At 53.9% G+C, this 19,547-nt stretch overlaps 1 protein-coding gene and 1 non-coding gene across 2 annotated transcripts in view; one reads left to right on the forward strand and one right to left on the reverse strand.

Moving 5' to 3' along the window:
• The window catches only part of CFAP65 (cilia and flagella associated protein 65), a 44,611-nt gene extending 26,271 nt beyond the window's left edge, over positions 1-18,340 (forward strand). The window contains exons 21-32 of the mRNA XM_074966997.1: positions 3,890-4,000; positions 4,609-4,800; positions 5,748-5,906; positions 9,167-9,310; positions 9,763-9,879; positions 10,480-10,617; positions 11,118-11,183; positions 12,737-12,951; positions 14,581-14,727; positions 15,434-15,757; positions 16,329-16,466; positions 17,653-18,340. Coding sequence (XP_074823098.1) covers positions 3,890-4,000; positions 4,609-4,800; positions 5,748-5,906; positions 9,167-9,310; positions 9,763-9,879; positions 10,480-10,617; positions 11,118-11,183; positions 12,737-12,951; positions 14,581-14,727; positions 15,434-15,757; positions 16,329-16,466; positions 17,653-17,776 — 1,875 coding nt within the window. The 3' untranslated portion in view covers positions 17,777-18,340. The remainder of the gene's footprint in view (positions 1-3,889; positions 4,001-4,608; positions 4,801-5,747; positions 5,907-9,166; positions 9,311-9,762; positions 9,880-10,479; positions 10,618-11,117; positions 11,184-12,736; positions 12,952-14,580; positions 14,728-15,433; positions 15,758-16,328; positions 16,467-17,652) is intronic.
• Positions 3,042-3,156, reverse strand: LOC141996318 (U5 spliceosomal RNA). Its single transcript, XR_012641525.1, has one exon. It is a non-coding gene; the product is annotated as a U5 spliceosomal RNA (small nuclear RNA).
• Positions 18,341-19,547: the final 1,207 nt, after the last annotated feature.

A 19,547-nucleotide genomic window follows, 5' to 3' on the forward strand; every position in this document is an offset into this window, starting at 1 on the left:
TCCAGAGGACAGTGGGGCACATGGCCCTGACTTGCCCGGTAGAGACTCTAGTGGCTTAAGACCAGTGGCCACCACCCTGCCCCAGACCGAGGTGCAGAGGAGAGTGAGAATGGAACGATGCTGAAGGAGTCTTGGAGAGAGCTCAGTGCTGTAGGAGCTGCTGCAGCCACTACACAGAGAGCTGCGCTGGCCCCCGTGCTCAGGGAGCCCTGGACCAGTGGAGGGGCAGATGCAGCATCTGTGCACTGAAGGGAACACCACCCGCCCGTGCACTCACAACTGTAGTACAGGCTACGGTGCACCCGTGTGTCAAGGGTGCTGATATGCTGCGTCAGAAAGGAGCTGCCTGTCCCCCACACTTTCCCTCTCCTGCGCTGATATATTGTGGGGAGAGAGAGAAGGGGAAAAGGGAGAGGTATTGAGGAAACCCTTCTGCATGCCCCCCCCCCCCCCACTGCCCATGGCACATGGAGGATGCTAGACAGGAGCTGAAGCATGATATAGAACCATAGAATCGTAGGACTGGAAGGGACCTTGAGAGGTCGTCTAGTCCAGTGCCCTGCACTCATGGCAGGACTAAGTATTATCTCTAGACCGTCCCTGACAGGGGTGTGTCTAACCTGCTCTTAACAATCTCCAGTGACGGAGATTCCACATCCTTCCTGGGCAATTTGTTCCAGTGCTTAACCACCCTGACAGGATGTTTTTTCCTAATGTCCGACCTAAACCTCCCTTGCTGCAATTGAAGCCCATTGCTGCTTGTCCTATGCACCACCATGTTGCGCGATGGACACTTGACAAAATTACCGTATTTAGTGACAGACACTGTGGGGGGGTTATGTCAATCAGTCATTCAACGTTTCTTTCAAAATTACCACAGACCTCAAAATTTTTACCATGGACACGTTGCTGACCCCTATTCAGAGGCTAAGGAGAACAATTTTTGTCCCTGCTCCTTGTAATAGCCTGTTATGTACTTGAAACTGTTCTCATGTCCCCTCTCAGTCTTCTCTTCTCCAGACTAAACAAACTCAATTTTTTCAATCTTCCCTCATAGGTCATGTTTTCTAGACCGTTAATCATTTTTGTTGCTCTTCTCTGGACTTTCTCCAATTTTTCCCATCTTTCCTGAATGTGGCACCCAGAACTGAACACAATACTCCCAGCTGAGGCCTAATCAGCATGGAGTAGAGCGGAACAATTACTTCTTGTGTATTGCTTACCACACTCCTGCTAATATGGCTCCTCCCCCTCAAGAGGAGCAGGAATGGTGCAGAAGATTGCTCTTTGCCTGCACTCATAGGAAAGAAGGGGAACAGAGACATGCCTGGGAATTCATTGAGGCTTGGAGCCATTTGGAGAATCCATCGTAGCCTCAAGGGAAACAGCTGCTTTAGTGTTTTTCCCAAGAGCTGGACCTGGGATATCTCAGATGGCATCAGTAAGCAGCTCTGGGGTGGGGGTCGTTGCCATCTGTGTGCTTCCAGACTGGAGAGCAGACTGCCTGCAGGCCGGGGTCTGTATGATGATGTTAGGGGCATGTGGGCCAACCCAAGACATGGATTTTCTTTGTCCATCTTTGAGCCCTAAGCACAGCTTGGTGCTGATCACTAGCAAGCCAGCCCAGAAAGGATCAAGATGATGGATCTGTTCCCACCTCTCTCTCCCTCCCCTGGCACTGCCTTTCTTCATAAGTGACCTTTTCCATCTGGAGTCTGGTCTCTTATGGGGCCTTCACTCCCTCCCCTCCCACTGGGTTGCAGGCTAATGGTCTAAAGTGACTTGTTCTGGCTTTGAGGTGACTCTAGGTTTGTGGGGGTGTTGAAGGAAACCACATTGATTTCCTACAGGAAACTCTTTGCAGGAGCAAATCCCCAGCTCTGGGAACCTGCATGCCCCACTCTTCCAGAGAGGTGGTGGCTTTTGGCATGGGAAACCCTTTGCTTGGCCAGTCTCCATTATCCAAGGAACTGCAGCTCTGACTTCACTGTCAGAGCACAGCGGTGGAGCAGGAGAGTGGGCTGGACAGAATTTGCTGCCATCAGCGGCTTTGAAAGGAAGCCGACTGCAGGCTGTAGATGCTGAGAGAGTCTGAGCCATAGAGCCTGGTTCCCAGAGCGCAGATCAGAGCGGGGGCTTGATCACTTCCACTGAAGGGCAGGATCTTGGGGGGATCCCCACTGGCATGTGGAATCCACAGGATGGACCCCTAAATGCTTCAAGCTTTCAAAAGCTTATTAACTGGTCATTGCATATAGTTACCTGGAGCTGGCATTCTCTGAGCAACCCTGCTCCCTGCGTGGGTGTCCGTCTCTGGGCTCTGCATGCTTAGACAGACAGTGATCATCACGGGCAGACTTCCAGTGCCTACAGAGTCCATCAGTATTGGTCTCAGCCAGGATTGAAAGTATTGATCTCAGCAAGCCTGAGCCTTTTGATCTCTTTCTCTAAGTTCCATCCTGCTACTTTGATTGTCAGTTGTATTGAGACAACTGCCTGTAGGTAACATCCCCTGTGTCCAGGGGAACAGGTGTCTCACCTTGAGGATCAGAGTCCTGTGAAAGCAGGGCCCGCTGGATAAAGCCAGCAGGCCTGGCTCCCTGAGTCAAGCTCAGGAAATGGAATCTCCCACTCTCATCGGAGTGCCGGGTTTGGGGACTATCTCATGCCCAGGCACTCTTGCTTGTCTGTCTCGATTGTGAATTGTCTGGAGCAGGAACTGTCTTCCCTTGTATTTGTGCAGAGCCTGGCACAATGGAGCCCTGATCCTTGGGGCGCTAAGTATTTGTATGGTGCTCTGAGATGATAAATACTGATATCGTGCCTTGGGAATCCATTAGTGCCTGTTCTCTTCTTGTGTTAGGCTCAGCTTCCTGATCAGGGTGAGGAGGTACTTTAGAGGCACCACCAGCCTCTTGTCTACTCGGCTCTTATTTAACTACAGAACTACATCAGCATCTCCCGTGGGTTTCTGAGAACCCAGGAATTCTGTGGATCATTGCAGCTCCTGTCTCCCCCTTGCTTTAGTAGCTCTCCCACCTGGGCTCTTAAAAAAGTTTCACAAAAAAATTGGGTAGAAACTCATAAATGTTCCTCTCCACAGAAATCTTTAGTAAAAGGCAAAAGATTTATACGATTGGAAGAGAAACCGGCTCAACCATTTCGCTGTGGAGTTCTGAGGCCTCCAAGCTTCTTGTGAACCCTGCCTACACCCTGTCCAACAGCTGTATCTGGGGCTTCCTCGGCAGTCTCCACCTCAACGCTGCAGTCACGCTCTAGATCAAACAGCTCTGGGTTTCTCCGGTGCACTCCAACGGGAAATTATAGCCTGCAGTTCCCTGCCCCGTGTGGCTCGAGGTCTGCCCTCTCAGGGGCTCTGTAGAGTTGGTGAGGGGAGGACATCCAGCCTCTGAGGTTCCTTTCTGCTGCGTTGCAGAGGGGACACTGTTGATAACTCCACTGGTTTTCCACTTCACATTTATGCTTGTTGGTTCCTGTGGCAGCTTCTAGGCTCCCCCGCATTAGAGAGCTCCCTGGAATGGGTCACTGTCCGAGGGCCTGTGACTGAGAATTGGAGGAAGGGAATCACTTACGGCTCTTCCCTGATAAGGCTGGTACCATCTCCTGGTACAGGAGATAAAGCGCCAAAGCTCTGTCTCACAGCTGTCGGGCTGGGAGTGTGCACCTGTGGGGCGGGGGTGGGGATTGGTGCAATTCAAACCTTCCGAGAGGAAGACTGTACAGGTCAGTAATATTTACCTTCCTTGCTTATGCCTCTTAGCTCCTATCTGCCTCTCCTGTTATTACTGATTTAGTTCTGTAACTGTGATAGCATGATGCTTTCTTCCTGGAGAGAATTACTGGTTCTTTTCCCTGGCCTGCACTGTAGTTGAATTTCATTGGCGTGACAGTGGAACGGGAGCAGCGGTACGTTCATTTTACCTCCACTAAGCATCTGTTCACCCCCATCGCCAGCGGCAGCTCCAGCCCACCCAAACAGGTGAGTGGCCATGACTCTTACCTACCAGCAGGCAGAGCAAAATAGCTAGAATGCCGGCCTGTGCTGGGGAGGGAAGGAAGCAATGGCACTTGTTAGGCTGTGGAATAGCCTCTCAAGGGAAGTAGTGAGGCCCCATCACATGGGTGGTTTGAGACTGGAACTAGCCCAAGCCCTGGAGATGGGCGGTAGGGCCTGTTCTGCACTGGGGAGGCGGGCGGGAGGTCACCATCTCTGAACTCTGGTTCCCATCTCCAAAGATCTGACTGAACTGATTGTCCCATAAGATGCTAGCATATATTGTTGATTTCTGCAGCCTGCTGCCACTGGACCTGAGTAAAACTGCGTTCGGTGGGCAGTGTGTGGGAGGCGCTGTAGCAGAAAGAGTGTATGTAGATGTGGTGATAGATGTTGGCTTTGTATGGTCACCTACCAGACCCTTTGTTATAAATTCTGGCGTTATGGGGTCTCCTCCCTCTGAACCTCTGTTCTATTAAATGCCCTGACTTATGAACTTCATTAATCCTCATCTCAGGCCTGAGGGCTGTTGCTAACTAGTTTAACTTCAGCGTGGTACAGTGAGCACTGCACCCCTCTTCTGTTACCTGCAGATCTATGAGCTGTACAACGGGGGCTCCATGGCTGTGGCTTATGAGGTTCAGCTGGACTCTGTGATGAAAATCCAGGAGGAGAATTTCCAGCACCCCGTGTTTGTCTGTTTGAATCCCAGGGGGGAGATCCTTCCTGGCATGACAAGCCACATTGAGTGGGTCTTCTCACCACTGGAAGCCAGAACATACTCGGTAAGATGCTCCTCAGTATAAACGAGTGATCGTGTAAAGTGCTTTCCCTGGGGTGGCTGAAGAGGCCAAGATCTTGCAGCCGTCTCTGTTCACATCAGAAATTGGCTTGGTAGGATCTGATTTAAATCATTTGTCCTCGTGAAACATTGATTTCACCTGGCACGCTGACACTGACAAAAAAAAATCTGTTGGTTACAGTGGGCAAGCACAGCCCCTGCTGGACTTAGCGCCTGCAGGGGCCCGGTGTCACTCCTGGGTCTGGTACTCTTCAGCTGCCCTCTGCAGTCCTGTTGCCATGACCCTGCTCACGCACTCGCTGCTGGGAGTGCGGGGCCATCCCCTGGCAGGAGCCATTCAGCAATGGGTGGTGTGCCCCACAGCTGGGGTCTTGTCCTCCTCCTCGTGCCCCTGGCCAGGGGTCTCTGCTCTACCTCGCCAGAACTTTAGCTTTCCCTGCACCTTGTGCTTGCAGGGATCTGGTGTCACTGGCCCCGTGACCAGACAGGGAGCCCCCTGTAGCGCCACCATGAAACTGTGGGGCGAGGAATCAGGATGAGAACAGAGAGAGCCTAAATACTAGAGACTTTGGGTCTGCGTGGTGTAAAGGGGCCTTGGTGCAAAGGAGAATCAGGCTCTTGAAGTTGCAACACATCCATAACTGGCTATAGGATCAGACTGGGAAGTCTTTCAAAAGTAGTTACTCCAAAGAGGTATCTGTTGCACAGTACTGTTACGTAACCCACATACCCAGCAGGCAGCTAGTGTCCCTGCACTTAGTGGGTCTCGGGGGGACTTGTCTAGTCAGTGTCTCTAAGAATCCCACTGCACAGGTCACTTATTCCAAATGAGGAGGCTGCAGTCCAGCTCCATTAGCAAAGACATCACTTTGTAAGGGGGTCCCTCAAAATGCAGCCCTGAATTTATCCCTGTTGCCCTTTCTGTGGCAGGTGGATGTTCCCATCCACATCTTGGAGGGAGATTCGGCTCTGATCACCTTCCAGGGAATAGGCTACGATCCAAATATTATGGGACAGACTGCCCAGTTCGACCAAGTCTTGTCTCCTTCAGTGACTCCAGGTTCTTCAAAACTAACAGTGCCTGGGCAGGTAAGCACCAGGTGTGATATTACCATAGCCACAGCATGATAAAGGCAATCATTCCAGAAGTGCATGAAAAGGTTTGAAATTGGTGGGTGGCCTCTTTTCTAGAGGCTCTGGTTGCATGGGGAGCGCCTTGGCCTGATATTGGAAAAGCCAGATTCCTGCCCATGGTAGCTGTTGTCCCGAAAGATGATTTACTCGCAATTCCATCTCCACTGGAACCAGAATCAAGATGGTTGTTGGGGTGTTGTCATGTGACCATCGCATTATTAAAGATTAAAGCTAGCTAACGGTCACCTTTAGTGAGTACGGCAGCTTTTCCGTGGTCATTTATTCATTAAAAGAAAGCTATGCTCCTTTCGTTCCTGGGCCAGGCTCGCACACCCATGTGCTAACAGCAGTACACTAGGCATCACTTGATCCAGACACAGACAGCAGGGTTGCTACTTAAACAGGCAACTAACAACTTGTTCACAGTGAAAAGTGTCGTGAGACTTGGTTGCGGACTTCCTGGCCCAGCTGAGAGCTGGCCTGCCAGAGCCCGGATCCAGTGGTGTAACACAAGTTGAGAGGATTCAATGTGATCACTTATGGTGGAGATGCTCTAAGCTGGCGGGAGAGAGCTCTCCGGTTGGCTTACTAATGCTGCTTCGGCAAGAGGCAACAGCTATGTCAGCAGGAGAAGCTCTTTTGTTGAGAGAGCTCTGTCTACACCGGCACTTAGGTCACATAGCTCAGGGGGTGGATTATTTACATCACGCAGGGGTGTGAAAGTTAGACCGATATAACCTGTAATGTAGACCAGGTCTTAGTAAGAGTGGAGCAGACTTCCTGTAAGGAAGATGACAGGTTTCAGAGTAGCCGCCGTGTTAGTCTGTATCCGTAAAAAGAAAAGGAGGACTTGTGGCACCTTAGAGACTAACAAATTTATTTGAGCATAAGCTTTCGTGAGCTACAGCTCATTTCATCGGATGCATACAGTGGAAAATATAGTGGGGAGATTTTATAGACACAGAGAACATGAAACAATGGGTGTTACCATACAGACTGTAACAAGAGTGACCAAGAAAGGTGAGATATTACTAGCGGGAGAGCGGGGGGCGGGGGAGGAACCTTTTGTAGTGATAATCAAGATGGAAAGGAAGGCATCCGATGAAGTGAGCTGTAGCTCACGAAAGCTTATGCTCAAATAAATTGGTTAGTCTCTAAGGTGCCACAAGTCCTCCTTTTCTTTTTGCGAATACAGACTAACACGGCTGCTACTCTGAAACCAATCAAGGTGGGCCATTTCCAGCACTTTACAAGAACAGTAGGAGGGGAAATAAACAAGGGGCAATAGTTTTACTTTGTGTAATGACCCATCCACTCCCAGTCTCTATTCAAGTCCAAGTTAATTGTATCCAGTTTGCAAATTAATTCCAATTCAGCAGGCTCTCATTGGAGTCTGTTTCTGAAGTTTTTTTGTTGAAGAATTGCCACTTTTAGGTCTGTAATCGAGTGACCAAAGAGATTGAAGTGTTCTCCGACTGGTTTTTGAATATTATAATTCTTGACGTCTGATTTGTGTCCATTTATTCTTTTACGTAGAGACTGTCCGGTTTGGCCAATGTACATGGCAGAGGGGCATTGCTGGGACATGATGGCATATATCACATTGGTAGATGTGCAGGTGAACGAGCCTCTGATAGTGTGGCTGATGTGATTAGGTCCTATGATGGTGTCCCCTGAAGAGATATGTGGACACAGTTGGCAACGGGCTTTGTTGCAAGGATAGGTTCCTGGGTTAGTGGTTGTGTTGTATGGTGTGTGGTTGCTGGAGTATTTGCTTCAGATTGGGGGGCTGTCTGTAGGCAAGGACTGGCCTGTCTCCCAAGATCTGTGAAAATGATGGGTCGTCCTTCAGGATAGGTTGTAGATCCTTGATGATGTGCTGGAGAGGTTTTAGTTGGGGGCTGAAGGTGACGGCTAGTGGCGTTCTGTTATTTTCTTTGTTGGGCCTGTCCTGTCGTAGGTAACTTCTGGTACTCTTCTGGCTCTGTCAATCTGTTTCTTCACTTCAGCAGGTGGGTATTGTAGTTGTAAGAATGCTTGATAGAGATCTTCAACAAAAAAACTTCAAAAACAGACTCCAACGAGAGACTGCTGAATTGGAATTAATTTGCAAACTGGATACAATTAACTTAGGCTTGAACAGAGACTGGGAGTGGATGTGTCATTACACAAAGTAAAACTATTGCCCCTTGTTTATTTCCCCTCCTACTGTTCTTGTAAAGTGCTGGAAATGGCCCACCTTGATTATCACTACAAAAGGTTCCATCCCCCCCGCTCTCCTGCTGGTAGTAGCTCACCTTTCCTGATCACTCTCGTTACAGTGTGTATGGTAACACCCATTGTTTCATGTTCTCTGTGTATATAAAATCTCCCCACTGTATTTTCCACTGAATGCATCCGATGAAGTGAGCTGTAGCTCACGAAAGCTTATGCTCTAATAAAGTTGTTAGTCTCTAGGGTGCCACAAGTACTCCTTTTCTTTTTTTTTTTTTTTTTTTTTGTAAGGAAGATCGCACTCTTGTGGAAAGCCAACAGGACAATTTACAACGTGCTCTAGAATGCCATGCATATCAGTGTCCCTAGGGGGTTCTGAAATTTGTAATCCGAAGCTTGTTAAACTTCTCTAACTCTTCAGTGTAATTAATTAGTGTTTGCAGCACCTTGCACCAGGCTGAGTTATGGAGTGCTTACCTGGAACTCGCAGTCAGGTCAGTGGGGATTTTGTCCAAGTCAGGACCCCAGGGTTTGCCCGCTATTACTGAGTGGGGGGTCTTCAGAACTTGCCAAAAGAGCAGCTGCTCTGATTGGAGACTCTGGCTTAGCTGCAGCTCTTGTGCTCCGGGGATGTCTCTTGCCTAACCCAGCTGCAGCATGACATCCTCCGTGTCGTTACACTGCGCGGCCTGGAACCTCCTGCTGCTGGAAAGGGTTGCCACCTTGCCGAAAAGAGACAGCTTTTGTAACCTGGGCAGGGCAGTGCCCCGGTTTGCTAACCCCACCTTGGAGGACAGGAATGGCCCTAGAACCAGGCAGTAATTGTCTTGTTGGAACAGGATGTCCAGCGTTATATAAATGACTAGTGTATCTGGTGCTAGCCAAACGTGACCCATCGATTGCTGGACATCAGGCAGATACAGGGTAGAGCTGTGCTCGTCTCTCTGGAACGTGCACCCATCTTCTCTGGCTGAAGTTCCTGCCTGGTTTCTCTTTTCCAGACAGCCTTCTTATCCCAGCACAGGATTTGCCTTGGAAACATCCCAGTCTACAGCAAGTCCAGCCGGCTCGTCTTTCTCAACAATGCCTCCGAGAGCGAGGCAGTCATCTTTGCCTGGCACGTCGGCGCTTCTAGCGCCAGCGAGGTAAGTTCTGCTTTCAGCTCTGCAACACTGGGCCGTGAAAGGGCCCTGCTCTCTGATTGCATCAGAACAATGGGAGCGCGGGCAGTCTGATGGAGGTGGCATGTACATTAGCACATGGGGGAAGAAGGGTACTTAGAAACCTGAAGGAGATGACTGGGGATTTGGGCAAAGCAGCAGAGCTCAGAGGAAGATAGGGAATGGGAGGTCTGGAGACTGGACTTGAGTGGATTCTAGCTGCGCAGAATCAGCGCATCACGCCTCCTGTTCGGCAGCCTGGGTCCCCATAACCCTTCCACACCAGTGAAACCTGTGGTAGCTCCAGGATCCCTCCCAGGTCTAGTGATTTCATGTGGAGGGCAGTCTGGGAGAATTCCCGAGGCCTGTGTTACCCAGCCGGTGAGTAGAGACATACCGGACAGAGGTCACTGTAATGAGTCCACACTGTGTCTTAGACGCTACAGATCGTACCAGAGATGGGGGTCGTGCAGCCCGGGGACGGTACCCACTGCATCATCACGCTGCAAGCATCTGGGAACCCATGCTTCTACAATGCGGATCTGGTGTGTGAGGTGAGACGTGGGGGGCAGCTACCTCTTTCATCGGCTCAGTGATGCTGTCATGTCTCCCTCTAGGGCTGCCCCCAGCAACTAACAGCCTACTGCTGACAACAGAGTTCTTCTTTAGCTCATGGGCTGGAGGCCGTTGGTGTTTAGCACTAGGCATTTGGGGTTCGATCCCCACTCGTGAGGGAGGTGTGGCTGTGGTTCGTCACACTAAGATTAACTGTGAGAAATGCTTGTGTAATGAGTAATGTACTGAGCTGGGGCAGTCACTGAATTGGGGCACTTGCTTCTTGTACTGCTAGGAGCAGAATGTGTGATACACCCATGCTGCTAATACTCTCTTGAGTTCTCTTGATATGAGATCGGTCCACCTCTCTGCAGGACTCAGGGCATATCCTCCAAGGTCCTGGAAGGCACGGCAAGGGAAAAGGACCGCGGGTTTGAATGCTGGTTCGCATGACTATTGACGATCATGTATTATGAGCCAGAGAGCATGAACCATACACTGTCCATGGCCTTACACTGTTGCAGGAAGAATGTGGCATGGGCAGCTCTTTACGCCTTCCTGCTGGCCTTGCTCCTTCTAATCTCGGGTTAGTTTCCTAGGTTGTCATGCAGCAGCCTCTGGCTAAGTACGAGAAGGCGCTCCAGGAATGGGAGGCTGAGAAGGAACGGCAAACTGTGGAATTCACCATCACCGAGCAGGACCTGGGGGCCGAGAGCAATCTAAAGCAGCATGTCAGAGTAAGGAACAGTTCCTGGGAATTCTCAGCTCCCCAAGGGAACAAGACGCTTCTTTGTGTGTAATTTGTTTTTCCAGCTTCTCAGCTGCAGAAGAGCATCTGGGTTTCAGTGAGGAGCCTTCTCTAAAAATAAACCCCTCTGGGCCAATGACAGGCAAGGGGGTCATGTGATTTTCCCAAGCTTCATGTGGTCAGTTGCTCCATGGCTACTAGAACCCAAGATGATCTTGGCTCCTTGTCTTTTGTTTTACCCACAAGAATACCTCAGTCCCTTCTGCTGCATGTGTAACACTTGAGAAGGGCTGGCATATGTGATAGCTTTGTAACGAAATCAAAATGATCCTCATCCAGCAAACTCTGAATTTACTAAAGATCATGTGACATTTGGAAGGGAATATCTGATCAGAGCCTGGTGAAGAGCAGAACCGGAGGCTCTGGAAACTGACTAACTGGGGAGTGGTTCTCATTTAACCTGGTTCTCATTTCCTTTCCTCTGTTTAGAGCTCATCAGACTCCTCTGCAGAAGAAAAACTCACTAAGTCGCCCGCTGTGACCAGACAGTGCAAGGTAAGATGGCTCCATCCCCAGAAGTAGACCGAGCCCAGCAGTGAGATCCTGGGGAATGTGGGGCAAGGAGGCTGGCTGGACAGGGTGCACAGAGCCAGTAAAACGCTTCCTTGAAAGGCTAGACTGCCACGCTGGGAGGAGATGTTCATACATAGAAGAATTAGGCTGTTTGGCTATGACTGTCGGCTGCTAGCTTTACAGAAGAGGTGGGTTAAATTAGAACCAAACATACATTGATGGCTGGAGATAAGATGCTGCTGAGTGAAAGTTTTGGCACCGTGGACAGAGGGTTCTGCCTGCCATGCGGTTCATCGGCAGTGTGTCGGGGTGTCTCGAATGTGGGCCGCTCTGTGGGGGGCTGTACTAAAGGGCTGTGAGATGAAGGGTGTGACCTTAGAGAGGGTCTCAGGACCCAGGGAGTTCCAAGAGCAGGGACTGTAGGATAGACTGAGACTGAAGATGGCTCTGTGCATCTAGCATGGTGAGTCTCTCGACCTGCCAGAGCCATCCTGGGGAGTTTCCTGGGCCGAGGGTGGGGCTGGGGAGCTGGGGGCATTCACCATACATCAGACTGGAATGGAAGGGAGGTTGGCTGGGGAAGGGAGATGACTGAGAAGGGGCGAGCAGTTTAGGTGGAAGCTGCAGGCTGATTGGAACCTGCTGGCAATGACCCACCTTCCCTGTGTGAAATGTGTAGGGAGATCTCTGCCTACTTGGGCGTCCTTGACAGAAATGTTACTAATTCTCCCTTGTCAGCGGAGAAGCCAGGGCGTGACCATAGAGACTGAATTGCCCTTTCACCTGTGGATCTGACTTCACTGCAGAGTTAACACAAACTCTTCCCCGGGTGTTGCCCCAACTCTTTCCCATCTGTACACAAAACCCTCTCACCTGAGACTAATGGTGCTGGGAACTGAGTCTAGCTGGCATGACTGGGAGTATAGGCTTTCACGTGGGCTGGTAGCAGTCCACTCTGGAGTGAAGATGCAGGCTAAATCACTCGAGTGCTGACAGTCTTCCAATGCCTTCCCACAATTCCACCTGTATCCAGCTGGACAGACAAGTTGTCCCCCAGTTCACTGGGAAAGAATCAGAAGGACTCAGCTTAATACAGCACAGAGAACTCTGGGGTCTGCTTCCAGAGGTCCAGGCGACACACATGGGGGTGCGCAGTGACTTGGGCAGGGCTTTGCAGTGCGGCTGCTCACCCCTGGGCTGGACTAACCCAGGCACTCAGACCTGGGCGCCAATCACCCAGGCTAATACTGCCATGAAAGGAGCTGAGGCCCTGGGTCTTGGGCAGTGTAAAGAGGAAGTTGGCCCTGCTGCTAACCTGTTGCAAGGCTGGGTAGAGGGGTCAGTCTCCATTTCATTCCTTTTGGCCTCCATGTTTTGACGCTTCCTCCTTCTCTGGTCACTGTGTGGATGGTGATGTGAGATCAGGTATCCACACCCAGTTCTGGTCATTTCCTGCACCAGGGCTCAGTGCTGAAGGAGAAGTTAGTGCCAGCAGAAGGCTCAGTAAAAGGCTAATTTTTCTTCTTCCCCAACAGACTCTGCCCCCCATTAAAAACCTCCCTGCGCCCAATCCACCCGTCAGCCGCAGTCAGAGGAGGCACCTGATGGACAAAGAAGCCAGTAGACTGTGGGCCAAACCAGAGCCTCCCAAGTCCCATCTGCTACACCTCGGAGTGACAGCCAGGTCCCATTCCATGGACGACTTCCTGAGTAACTTCTGCTCCGAGCTCCCCAAATACTTCCTTTGCCGGTAAGAAAAGACAGGCCTCTTGTTTGGAATTACATCTCCACCTGACCCAGAGCTCTTCCTGCTACGACGCATGCCCGTGTACGTCGACTCAACCCTTGGACTAGAAACATGGCAGCTGTTTCACAGTGCACAGCAATTGCATCAGGACAGCAAGTGACAAAGGATGTTTCTCCGTGAGCTGCAGGAGGAATTTAGGGTGGCTGAATCCAGAAACCTGAGTTGAAATCTGGCTTGACACCTGGCTCTTGGGAAGTGAACCCAGGGATCTGTAATGCCACTGTGTCCCTTTACCTCAGGGATTCTCAAACTGGGCGTTGTGACCCCTCAGGGGATCATGAGGTTATTACATGGGGGGTCGCAAGCTGTCATCCTCCACCTCAAACCCTGCTTCCCTCCAGCATTTATAATGGTGTTAAATATTTAAAAATCTGTGTTTTTAATTTATATGGCGGGGTCGCACTCAGAGGCTTGCTGTGTAAAAGGGTCACTTAGGACAAAAATTTGAGAACCACCAAGTGGCACCTTGTCTTCCCCTCTGCTGCCTCCAGCCCTGGCTCAGAAACCACCAGCTGATTCCCTGCCTTGCCCAGGAAAAACGATCGTCTGATCTGTGCTTGCAGGGCTTTGATGCTGGTGGGGCTCAAGGTGCTCTGCTCATTGTCAGCAGCATTAAATCCCTCAACGCCGAGTGCCCCGGGTTGGAGCCGAGCAAGGCCTGAGCTCACGGCTCTCTGCCATCGACGTACATGCACTGTGACCCCCGCATGCACTGGCGCTTGCCTGGGGAGTTGGGAACAGACCGGGAAGGCTCCTGGCAGACACTTGGGGCCTGAGTCCCCTCTCACTGGTCCTGATGTGAATCAGGAGCTGTTCCTCTGGAGGGGCAGTTCGGGCCCTTTGGGGGATGGTGATTGAGGGCTTCAATCATAGCTCTCTCTCGAGAGCTGCCAGCACATGTCCGCTCTCCTGCTGGCAGCCTCCCTGCTGACACCTTCCCTGAGTCTTCTGTTGGCCCAGGTAATGCATGTCGGCTGGTGCACAAGGCTGCTGCTTGGAATCGTAGGCAGGGAGCACAGGTCCCTCAGCCAGGCGCTGAGAGCCAGGTTTCAGACTGGCTGCAATTTATTGGCATCCGTAAATCCCTGTGGAACTAGCTGATCTGGTCATTGCATGTGTCAGCAGAGGTGGTTGCTGTTGTCTCAGCAGTGCCTGCGTGTGGCCCAGGGGGGCGCTCTTTCAGTCCATTCTCTCACCCAGAGGTGCCTCTCTGCTCCACACGGACGCTTCTGTGCCCTCCCTTGTTCCCCTTTGCTTCCAGCTGTTTGCCAGCACTGCAGGCCCTCTGGTCTACAGCATTATCCCTCCGATGGATGCTGCAGGGTCCCATGTCTTTCCAAAGTCCTGTTGTTATGTATCGTCAGAGCTGGGGTAAAAACGATTCTCTCTGCACCAAAACTTACTCGGTGCAAGGTTGGGTGAGCCAGGTGCCCCACTCCAGCCCCTAGTGATGTGCTTGATGCTACCAACTCTAATTACCTGATCATGTCCTGGTTTCCCTCAGGCCCCCTCCCAAGTTCCAGGCACTGTACTTTGTCTCTGAGGCGCCCTCTGCTTTTTCTTATTTTGAAGGCATCTCAAGGAGATGGTGGGAGACAAGGCTGTGGACAGGCGGAAGGACGAGGGAGGCGTCAGGACAGACCCTGTTCTTCTGGCGCTGGCTGGCTCTTCCGAACAGGAGATGCAGGTGGTGACTGACCTGCTGGCTGCTGTGATCAGGTACAGGCTCCCCTTTCCTTTCGGAGTCAGTGTCTCCCCGCTGTAATGGGGGCCGGGGGGGGACGGGACGGGGACTGCTGCAGATGGGCCCGATTCTCCGCTCCGTTCTACTGGCCTTCCAGTGGCGGGAACGTTGTGTCAGACCAGTGGGGTGGAATGGGGAATTGGGCCTGCGAAAGACAGAAGCGCAGGAGCCCTACCCTGGGGGTTGTGCATCGCCAGCCATGCTAAGCCAGGAGCGCGAGGGCTGACCAGAGGGTGTGCGCTCCCTCGCGTGCCCACCAGCTGCTGGGGAGGAGCTGTAATAAACGTCAGTGCCGCTTCTCCTCCTGTGTCGCTCCCAGCTGCTTGCTGGATTCTGGAACTGTCGTTTGTCCTGGCTTCAGAGGCACTGCCAATCCCCCGGCCGTGGCCTTTGCACCACACCCACCTGCCGAGTGCGAGATCCTGCTGGAGGATGCTACATTACGACTAACTGGCTGTACAGGCTCTGGGCATAGGCACTCAGGGATCGATGCGATCTTCCCCAGGCCTAGCAGGGGGCCAAGTTGGCCACTGACTCAAGTGTGAGCAGCTGGCTTACAGTGATCCCTAGGGGTCACTACACTGCCAAGGACATCGGCCTCGCGGGCATGCGTCTACTTATGTCAGAGGGGACCATGGCCTGTTGTTTCTGATCCCTTTGTTCCTTTCCCTCCCATCGCAGAGGCCTGTTGGAGGACACCCAGTTCCACCAGGCGGTGAACAGGAGCCTGGATGAGCCCCTGCCTTATTTCCAGCAGGTCAGGGCTGCAGGATCAGCAAAGCACCAGGGCAGGAAGCAGAGCCTGGGTGGCTCCTCCAGAGTGTCTCCTTCCCCAGCCCCTTGTGCGAAGGACAAGTCGGGAGAGGAGGAGGAGGGGGAGAGACAGGAAGAATGTGAGATGAGCCTGGTCACCTCTCCCAGGGCGGCTGGGGAGGAGCCTCCGGATAGCTTGCGTGACATCCTTCAGCAGGAACAGCTACGGGAGGAGAAGGAGAGAATCACCAGGTGAGGAGGAGCCCCGGCTGGTGTGATGCAGGGAGCATGGCCATGGGAAGCCCACTGCGTGGCACTGGTGTCACCTTCGACACGAATCTGTCTCCCCCTCTCACATTGTACCTCCAGTGGGCTAGCCATGCACTGTGTGTGGCCACCCACTGAGTTCTCCCGCGCAGCCTGCTAGCCACCCTCCTCTTGTGTACAGCGGTGCGGCCTGTGCAGGCGACAAGCCCCAGCATGCAGTGCTCCTGACCCAACGCAGCACTGCAGATGAGAGCAGCTGTGGACACAGCGATTCAGTGCAGACGAGGCAGGGTTTTCAGACAAGGCGGTTTGGAGGCTCCTGCCCATCAGCCCCCGATTCAGGCACAGTCTATGCAGAGAGAGTGGCTGGGCTACTCCAGGGGAGGGCGTGGGATCAGGTGCTGCATTTCTCCGCTCTCCGTGTGGCTGGCCGTGGCACCTTGGCACCCGCCTGTGCACTAGGAGCACCTGCTGGAGCCCGGTGTGTGCCGGGGGAATCTCAGCTGCCCTCTCTGCAGCATTAAACATCCCCAGCCTGCACCTCTGGGCTTTCTAGGCTGCCTGCGTTCGGGAACCTGCTGGAGCTGGTGCTGGAGAACACGCTCCAGAACATAATGGTGGAGGCCAGCCGTGGCGAGGTGGTTCTGACGGCCCGTCCCAGGGTGATCGCCCTGCCCCCCTCCTCCGCCCAAAGGTAAGGGGAGGGAGTGCCTCCTGTGTCCGGCTGTAGCACACCTCCACTCCTGGCAACAGGGCTTGACTCTGTCGTCCCGTCTGCCAGCAGCTCATGCGCCGGGTGTGAAATGGGCAGGTTCCTCCCAGAGAGTGCGACCATCACCCCGCTGCAGGATCCAGAGCGGGGCAGCAGGAATGGCCAGGGCACTGGAGGATCCAGGCCAAGGGTGTAGGCTCCAGGGGGGAGTCTCCCTTTGTGTCGTTTAATTCCTTTCCAGCAGGGGGAGGGGGAGGATGGGTGGACACCCGTCGTTCGGAGCCCTACAGTGCACCCCTGTTTAATAGGGGGTGGCTGAGCAAACATCCAAACCTTCCTCACGCTGGGTCACATTTTAAAATTGGGAGCACGGTGGGGGAGGAACGTGGGTCCAACCCCAGCCTCCTCCTGGGCACACGCTCCACGTCCGTGCGGAATTGCTGGCGCCATGTGCGGGCAGTCATGCTGTGTCTCAGCGCCTGTGGATGTGCCAGAGGAGGTGGTGCTGGGTGAGGCCAGGGGGCCGGCTGTGTGAGGACGAAATCCCACCCTTCATAAGTGTGTCTGTGCGATTGTGGATTTCCACAACAAGTCCTGAGCTGGGCTGGGTCAGCGGGCGAACGATCCTCAGTAGGTATCTATATCCCAGAGCGTAATGGAGCAGCAGCCAAGCTCCGACACTCACGCTTGGCAGCCCCACACCAGGGCTTCACTGCAGCTGAGAACCCGCACACCTCTCCTGAGCTCTGACCCACCGAGAGAAACCTGTGGGGTGGGGTTTGGGGCACTTCCCTAAATGGCAGAGCTCTCGCCCACTGCTTGTGGGTTGGGCCAGAGAGGCCAAGGGAGGCAGGGCCAAGTGGTTTCATCTAGCAGGACCGGGCACTGAGAAGCCATTTGCATGCGGGAAGGGGCAGCTGTGGGTGCTGAGGAAGGGGAGCATGGGCAGGGCAGCGGCATTCGGGGCTAGGCCAGAGGCACAGTGTTTGGGATGGGGTGGGAGAGGCTCGGTGGTTGACCTGCCCATCTCCCGGCATTACGGGGGCGGCTCTTCCTGCTGGATCCCCCAGGGCTGTGTGGTGGAGGAGGAGGGTGACGTGCAGGAGGCCCTGAGGAAAGGCCGCAGGCTGGATGCTGCCAGATCCAAAGGGAATCTCTTCTCTTTCAGAGGCATCAGCCCAGCCACGCCTGGCCACACTGCATCGCTGTCGCACACGTCAGGGCCTGGGCCCAGCCTCCACACCGAAGGGAAGGAAACTGAGGGTCACCCTCAGATGGTCCTGTCTGCCTAGATGGCCTGCGTGGCTCAGAACCGCTGCCCATGCTAGCTGAGTTCAGCGCTCAGTCTGGTCTCTGAGGAATGGCAGCGGCCACAGCCCCTACTGGAATCCCCCACAGCAGCCGGCTCCTGGGGACCAGGCCTTCTCCACTGCTGGCCAGGTCAGAGAGGAGCCAGCCCCAAGACCCGAGGTGGGTGGCTGTGCCCAGGGGAGTTCAGCCACCTGGCACTGAGTGTGGAGGGCATCTTGCCTTGCAGCGAGCTGGGCATTTGGAGCGGGACTCTGTCGGTGAAGTGTCCCCCGCATGCCCCAGGTCGTGCCTGTGGGTGGGACATGGGTTTTGAACATGCCTACTTTGAAATTGAGCCTGCCGCTGACGACTCCCTCCCTGCACGCTGTTCCGGTTCTCAATCTCTCTGCAGCGGCGGCAGGAACCCGGGCCCTTCTGCTGCCACAATGCCCAGCGTCAGTGAAACTGGGGCAGCTCCGCTCAGGAACGGCCCGCCCGCCGTGCAGCTACCTGGCTGGCTGCAGCACTGACTCCCTCGGGTGCTACTCCCAAATAAAATGCGCTGTATGGCTGTGCCCTTCTCTGGGAGAGTGTGAGGTGGCTAACGTGTCTGGACTGAGCTCCTGCCACCACTGGGTGCCCCCCTCGCCGCTCAGAGTCCTGTTATGGCACATGGGCCCCTGCAGAGCCGTTCATGCTGCTCCCCCGGGGGTGGGGGGAATTGGGACCCCTGCAGACTGTGCATGCCTGTCTGTGTCTCCCCCTCAGCACCCCGTGGTCTGGCAGGCAAGGCCAAGACCCGAGTGTCAGAGGAGAGAGATTCACCCGAAACAGGCAGGGTTTGCAATTGCCAATAGGTGGCACCAGCACCATTAGTAAAAGTACCAGATGGTTCAGCCAGATGCCTGGCCAAGGCCCCCCCTGCTCCCAGGCTTTGTGGGCTCTGGGGAGTGGCTGGGCAGGGGAGTCACTCTGAGGAGTGCGGCTGAGCCGGAGTGGGCCCCACCCCTCCGGCCAGCTCCTGCGTGGGGTAACATGAGGGTGCAAGACACAGCTCTGGCCGCCCACCTCTACCCCTTTTTCCAGCCATCTTTTGGGCACGTGCCTGGCCATGAGCCAGGCCAGTCATACTGTGCCTAGCACACAGGCAGTGCGGGCTGGCACCATGGCCCTGGTGCAGCAGCCTGGCCAGTGCGTTGTGCCTGGTGCCCGGGCAGCGCTGGCACTGCATGTCCCTCTGTAGTTGGGTCCTGTGGTACTGACCCGATACCCATGGTGCCTGGGGAGGGAGGGAGGGGTGTATTGCCCCAGGTGCCCAGAGCAGTGCTGGCAGTGGGTGCAGGAGGCACCTCCCGCTTGCTGTACCCGGGGACATGACGCAGCTGAACCCAGCACTCAGCTACGAGCAGCAGTTGCATGTTTGTAAATGTCCCCAAGCCGCAGGGCTGGGCTGTTCCTGTTGTCAGAGAGACAGCGAGGGCCCATCTGGCTGCTCCAGAGCTCAGCCAGGTGCCTGGGGGCTCCAGATGGAGTCTGGATCCTTCTCCTGAGCAGCCTGCTCCCCTCCTCTGAGCTGGGGCTCCAGTTCTCCCCAGCGGGGCCTTCTGCTCGCCCGAGCTGAGAGCACAGCGTGAGGTGCCCCCACCGCCCAGCCCAGCCCATTGTGATCCACAGCTCATTGCACCAGGGCGCTGGCTGCTTTCTCTGCCTGGGCGGAACCTGTGCTCCGGGGTCACCCTGTCCCAGGCCAGTGAAATGCTTGGCACAGCTTGG

This window comes from Natator depressus, chromosome 11, assembly GCF_965152275.1.
Source record: "Natator depressus isolate rNatDep1 chromosome 11, rNatDep2.hap1, whole genome shotgun sequence".
NCBI classification, from domain to species: Eukaryota; Metazoa; Chordata; order Testudines; family Cheloniidae; genus Natator; species Natator depressus.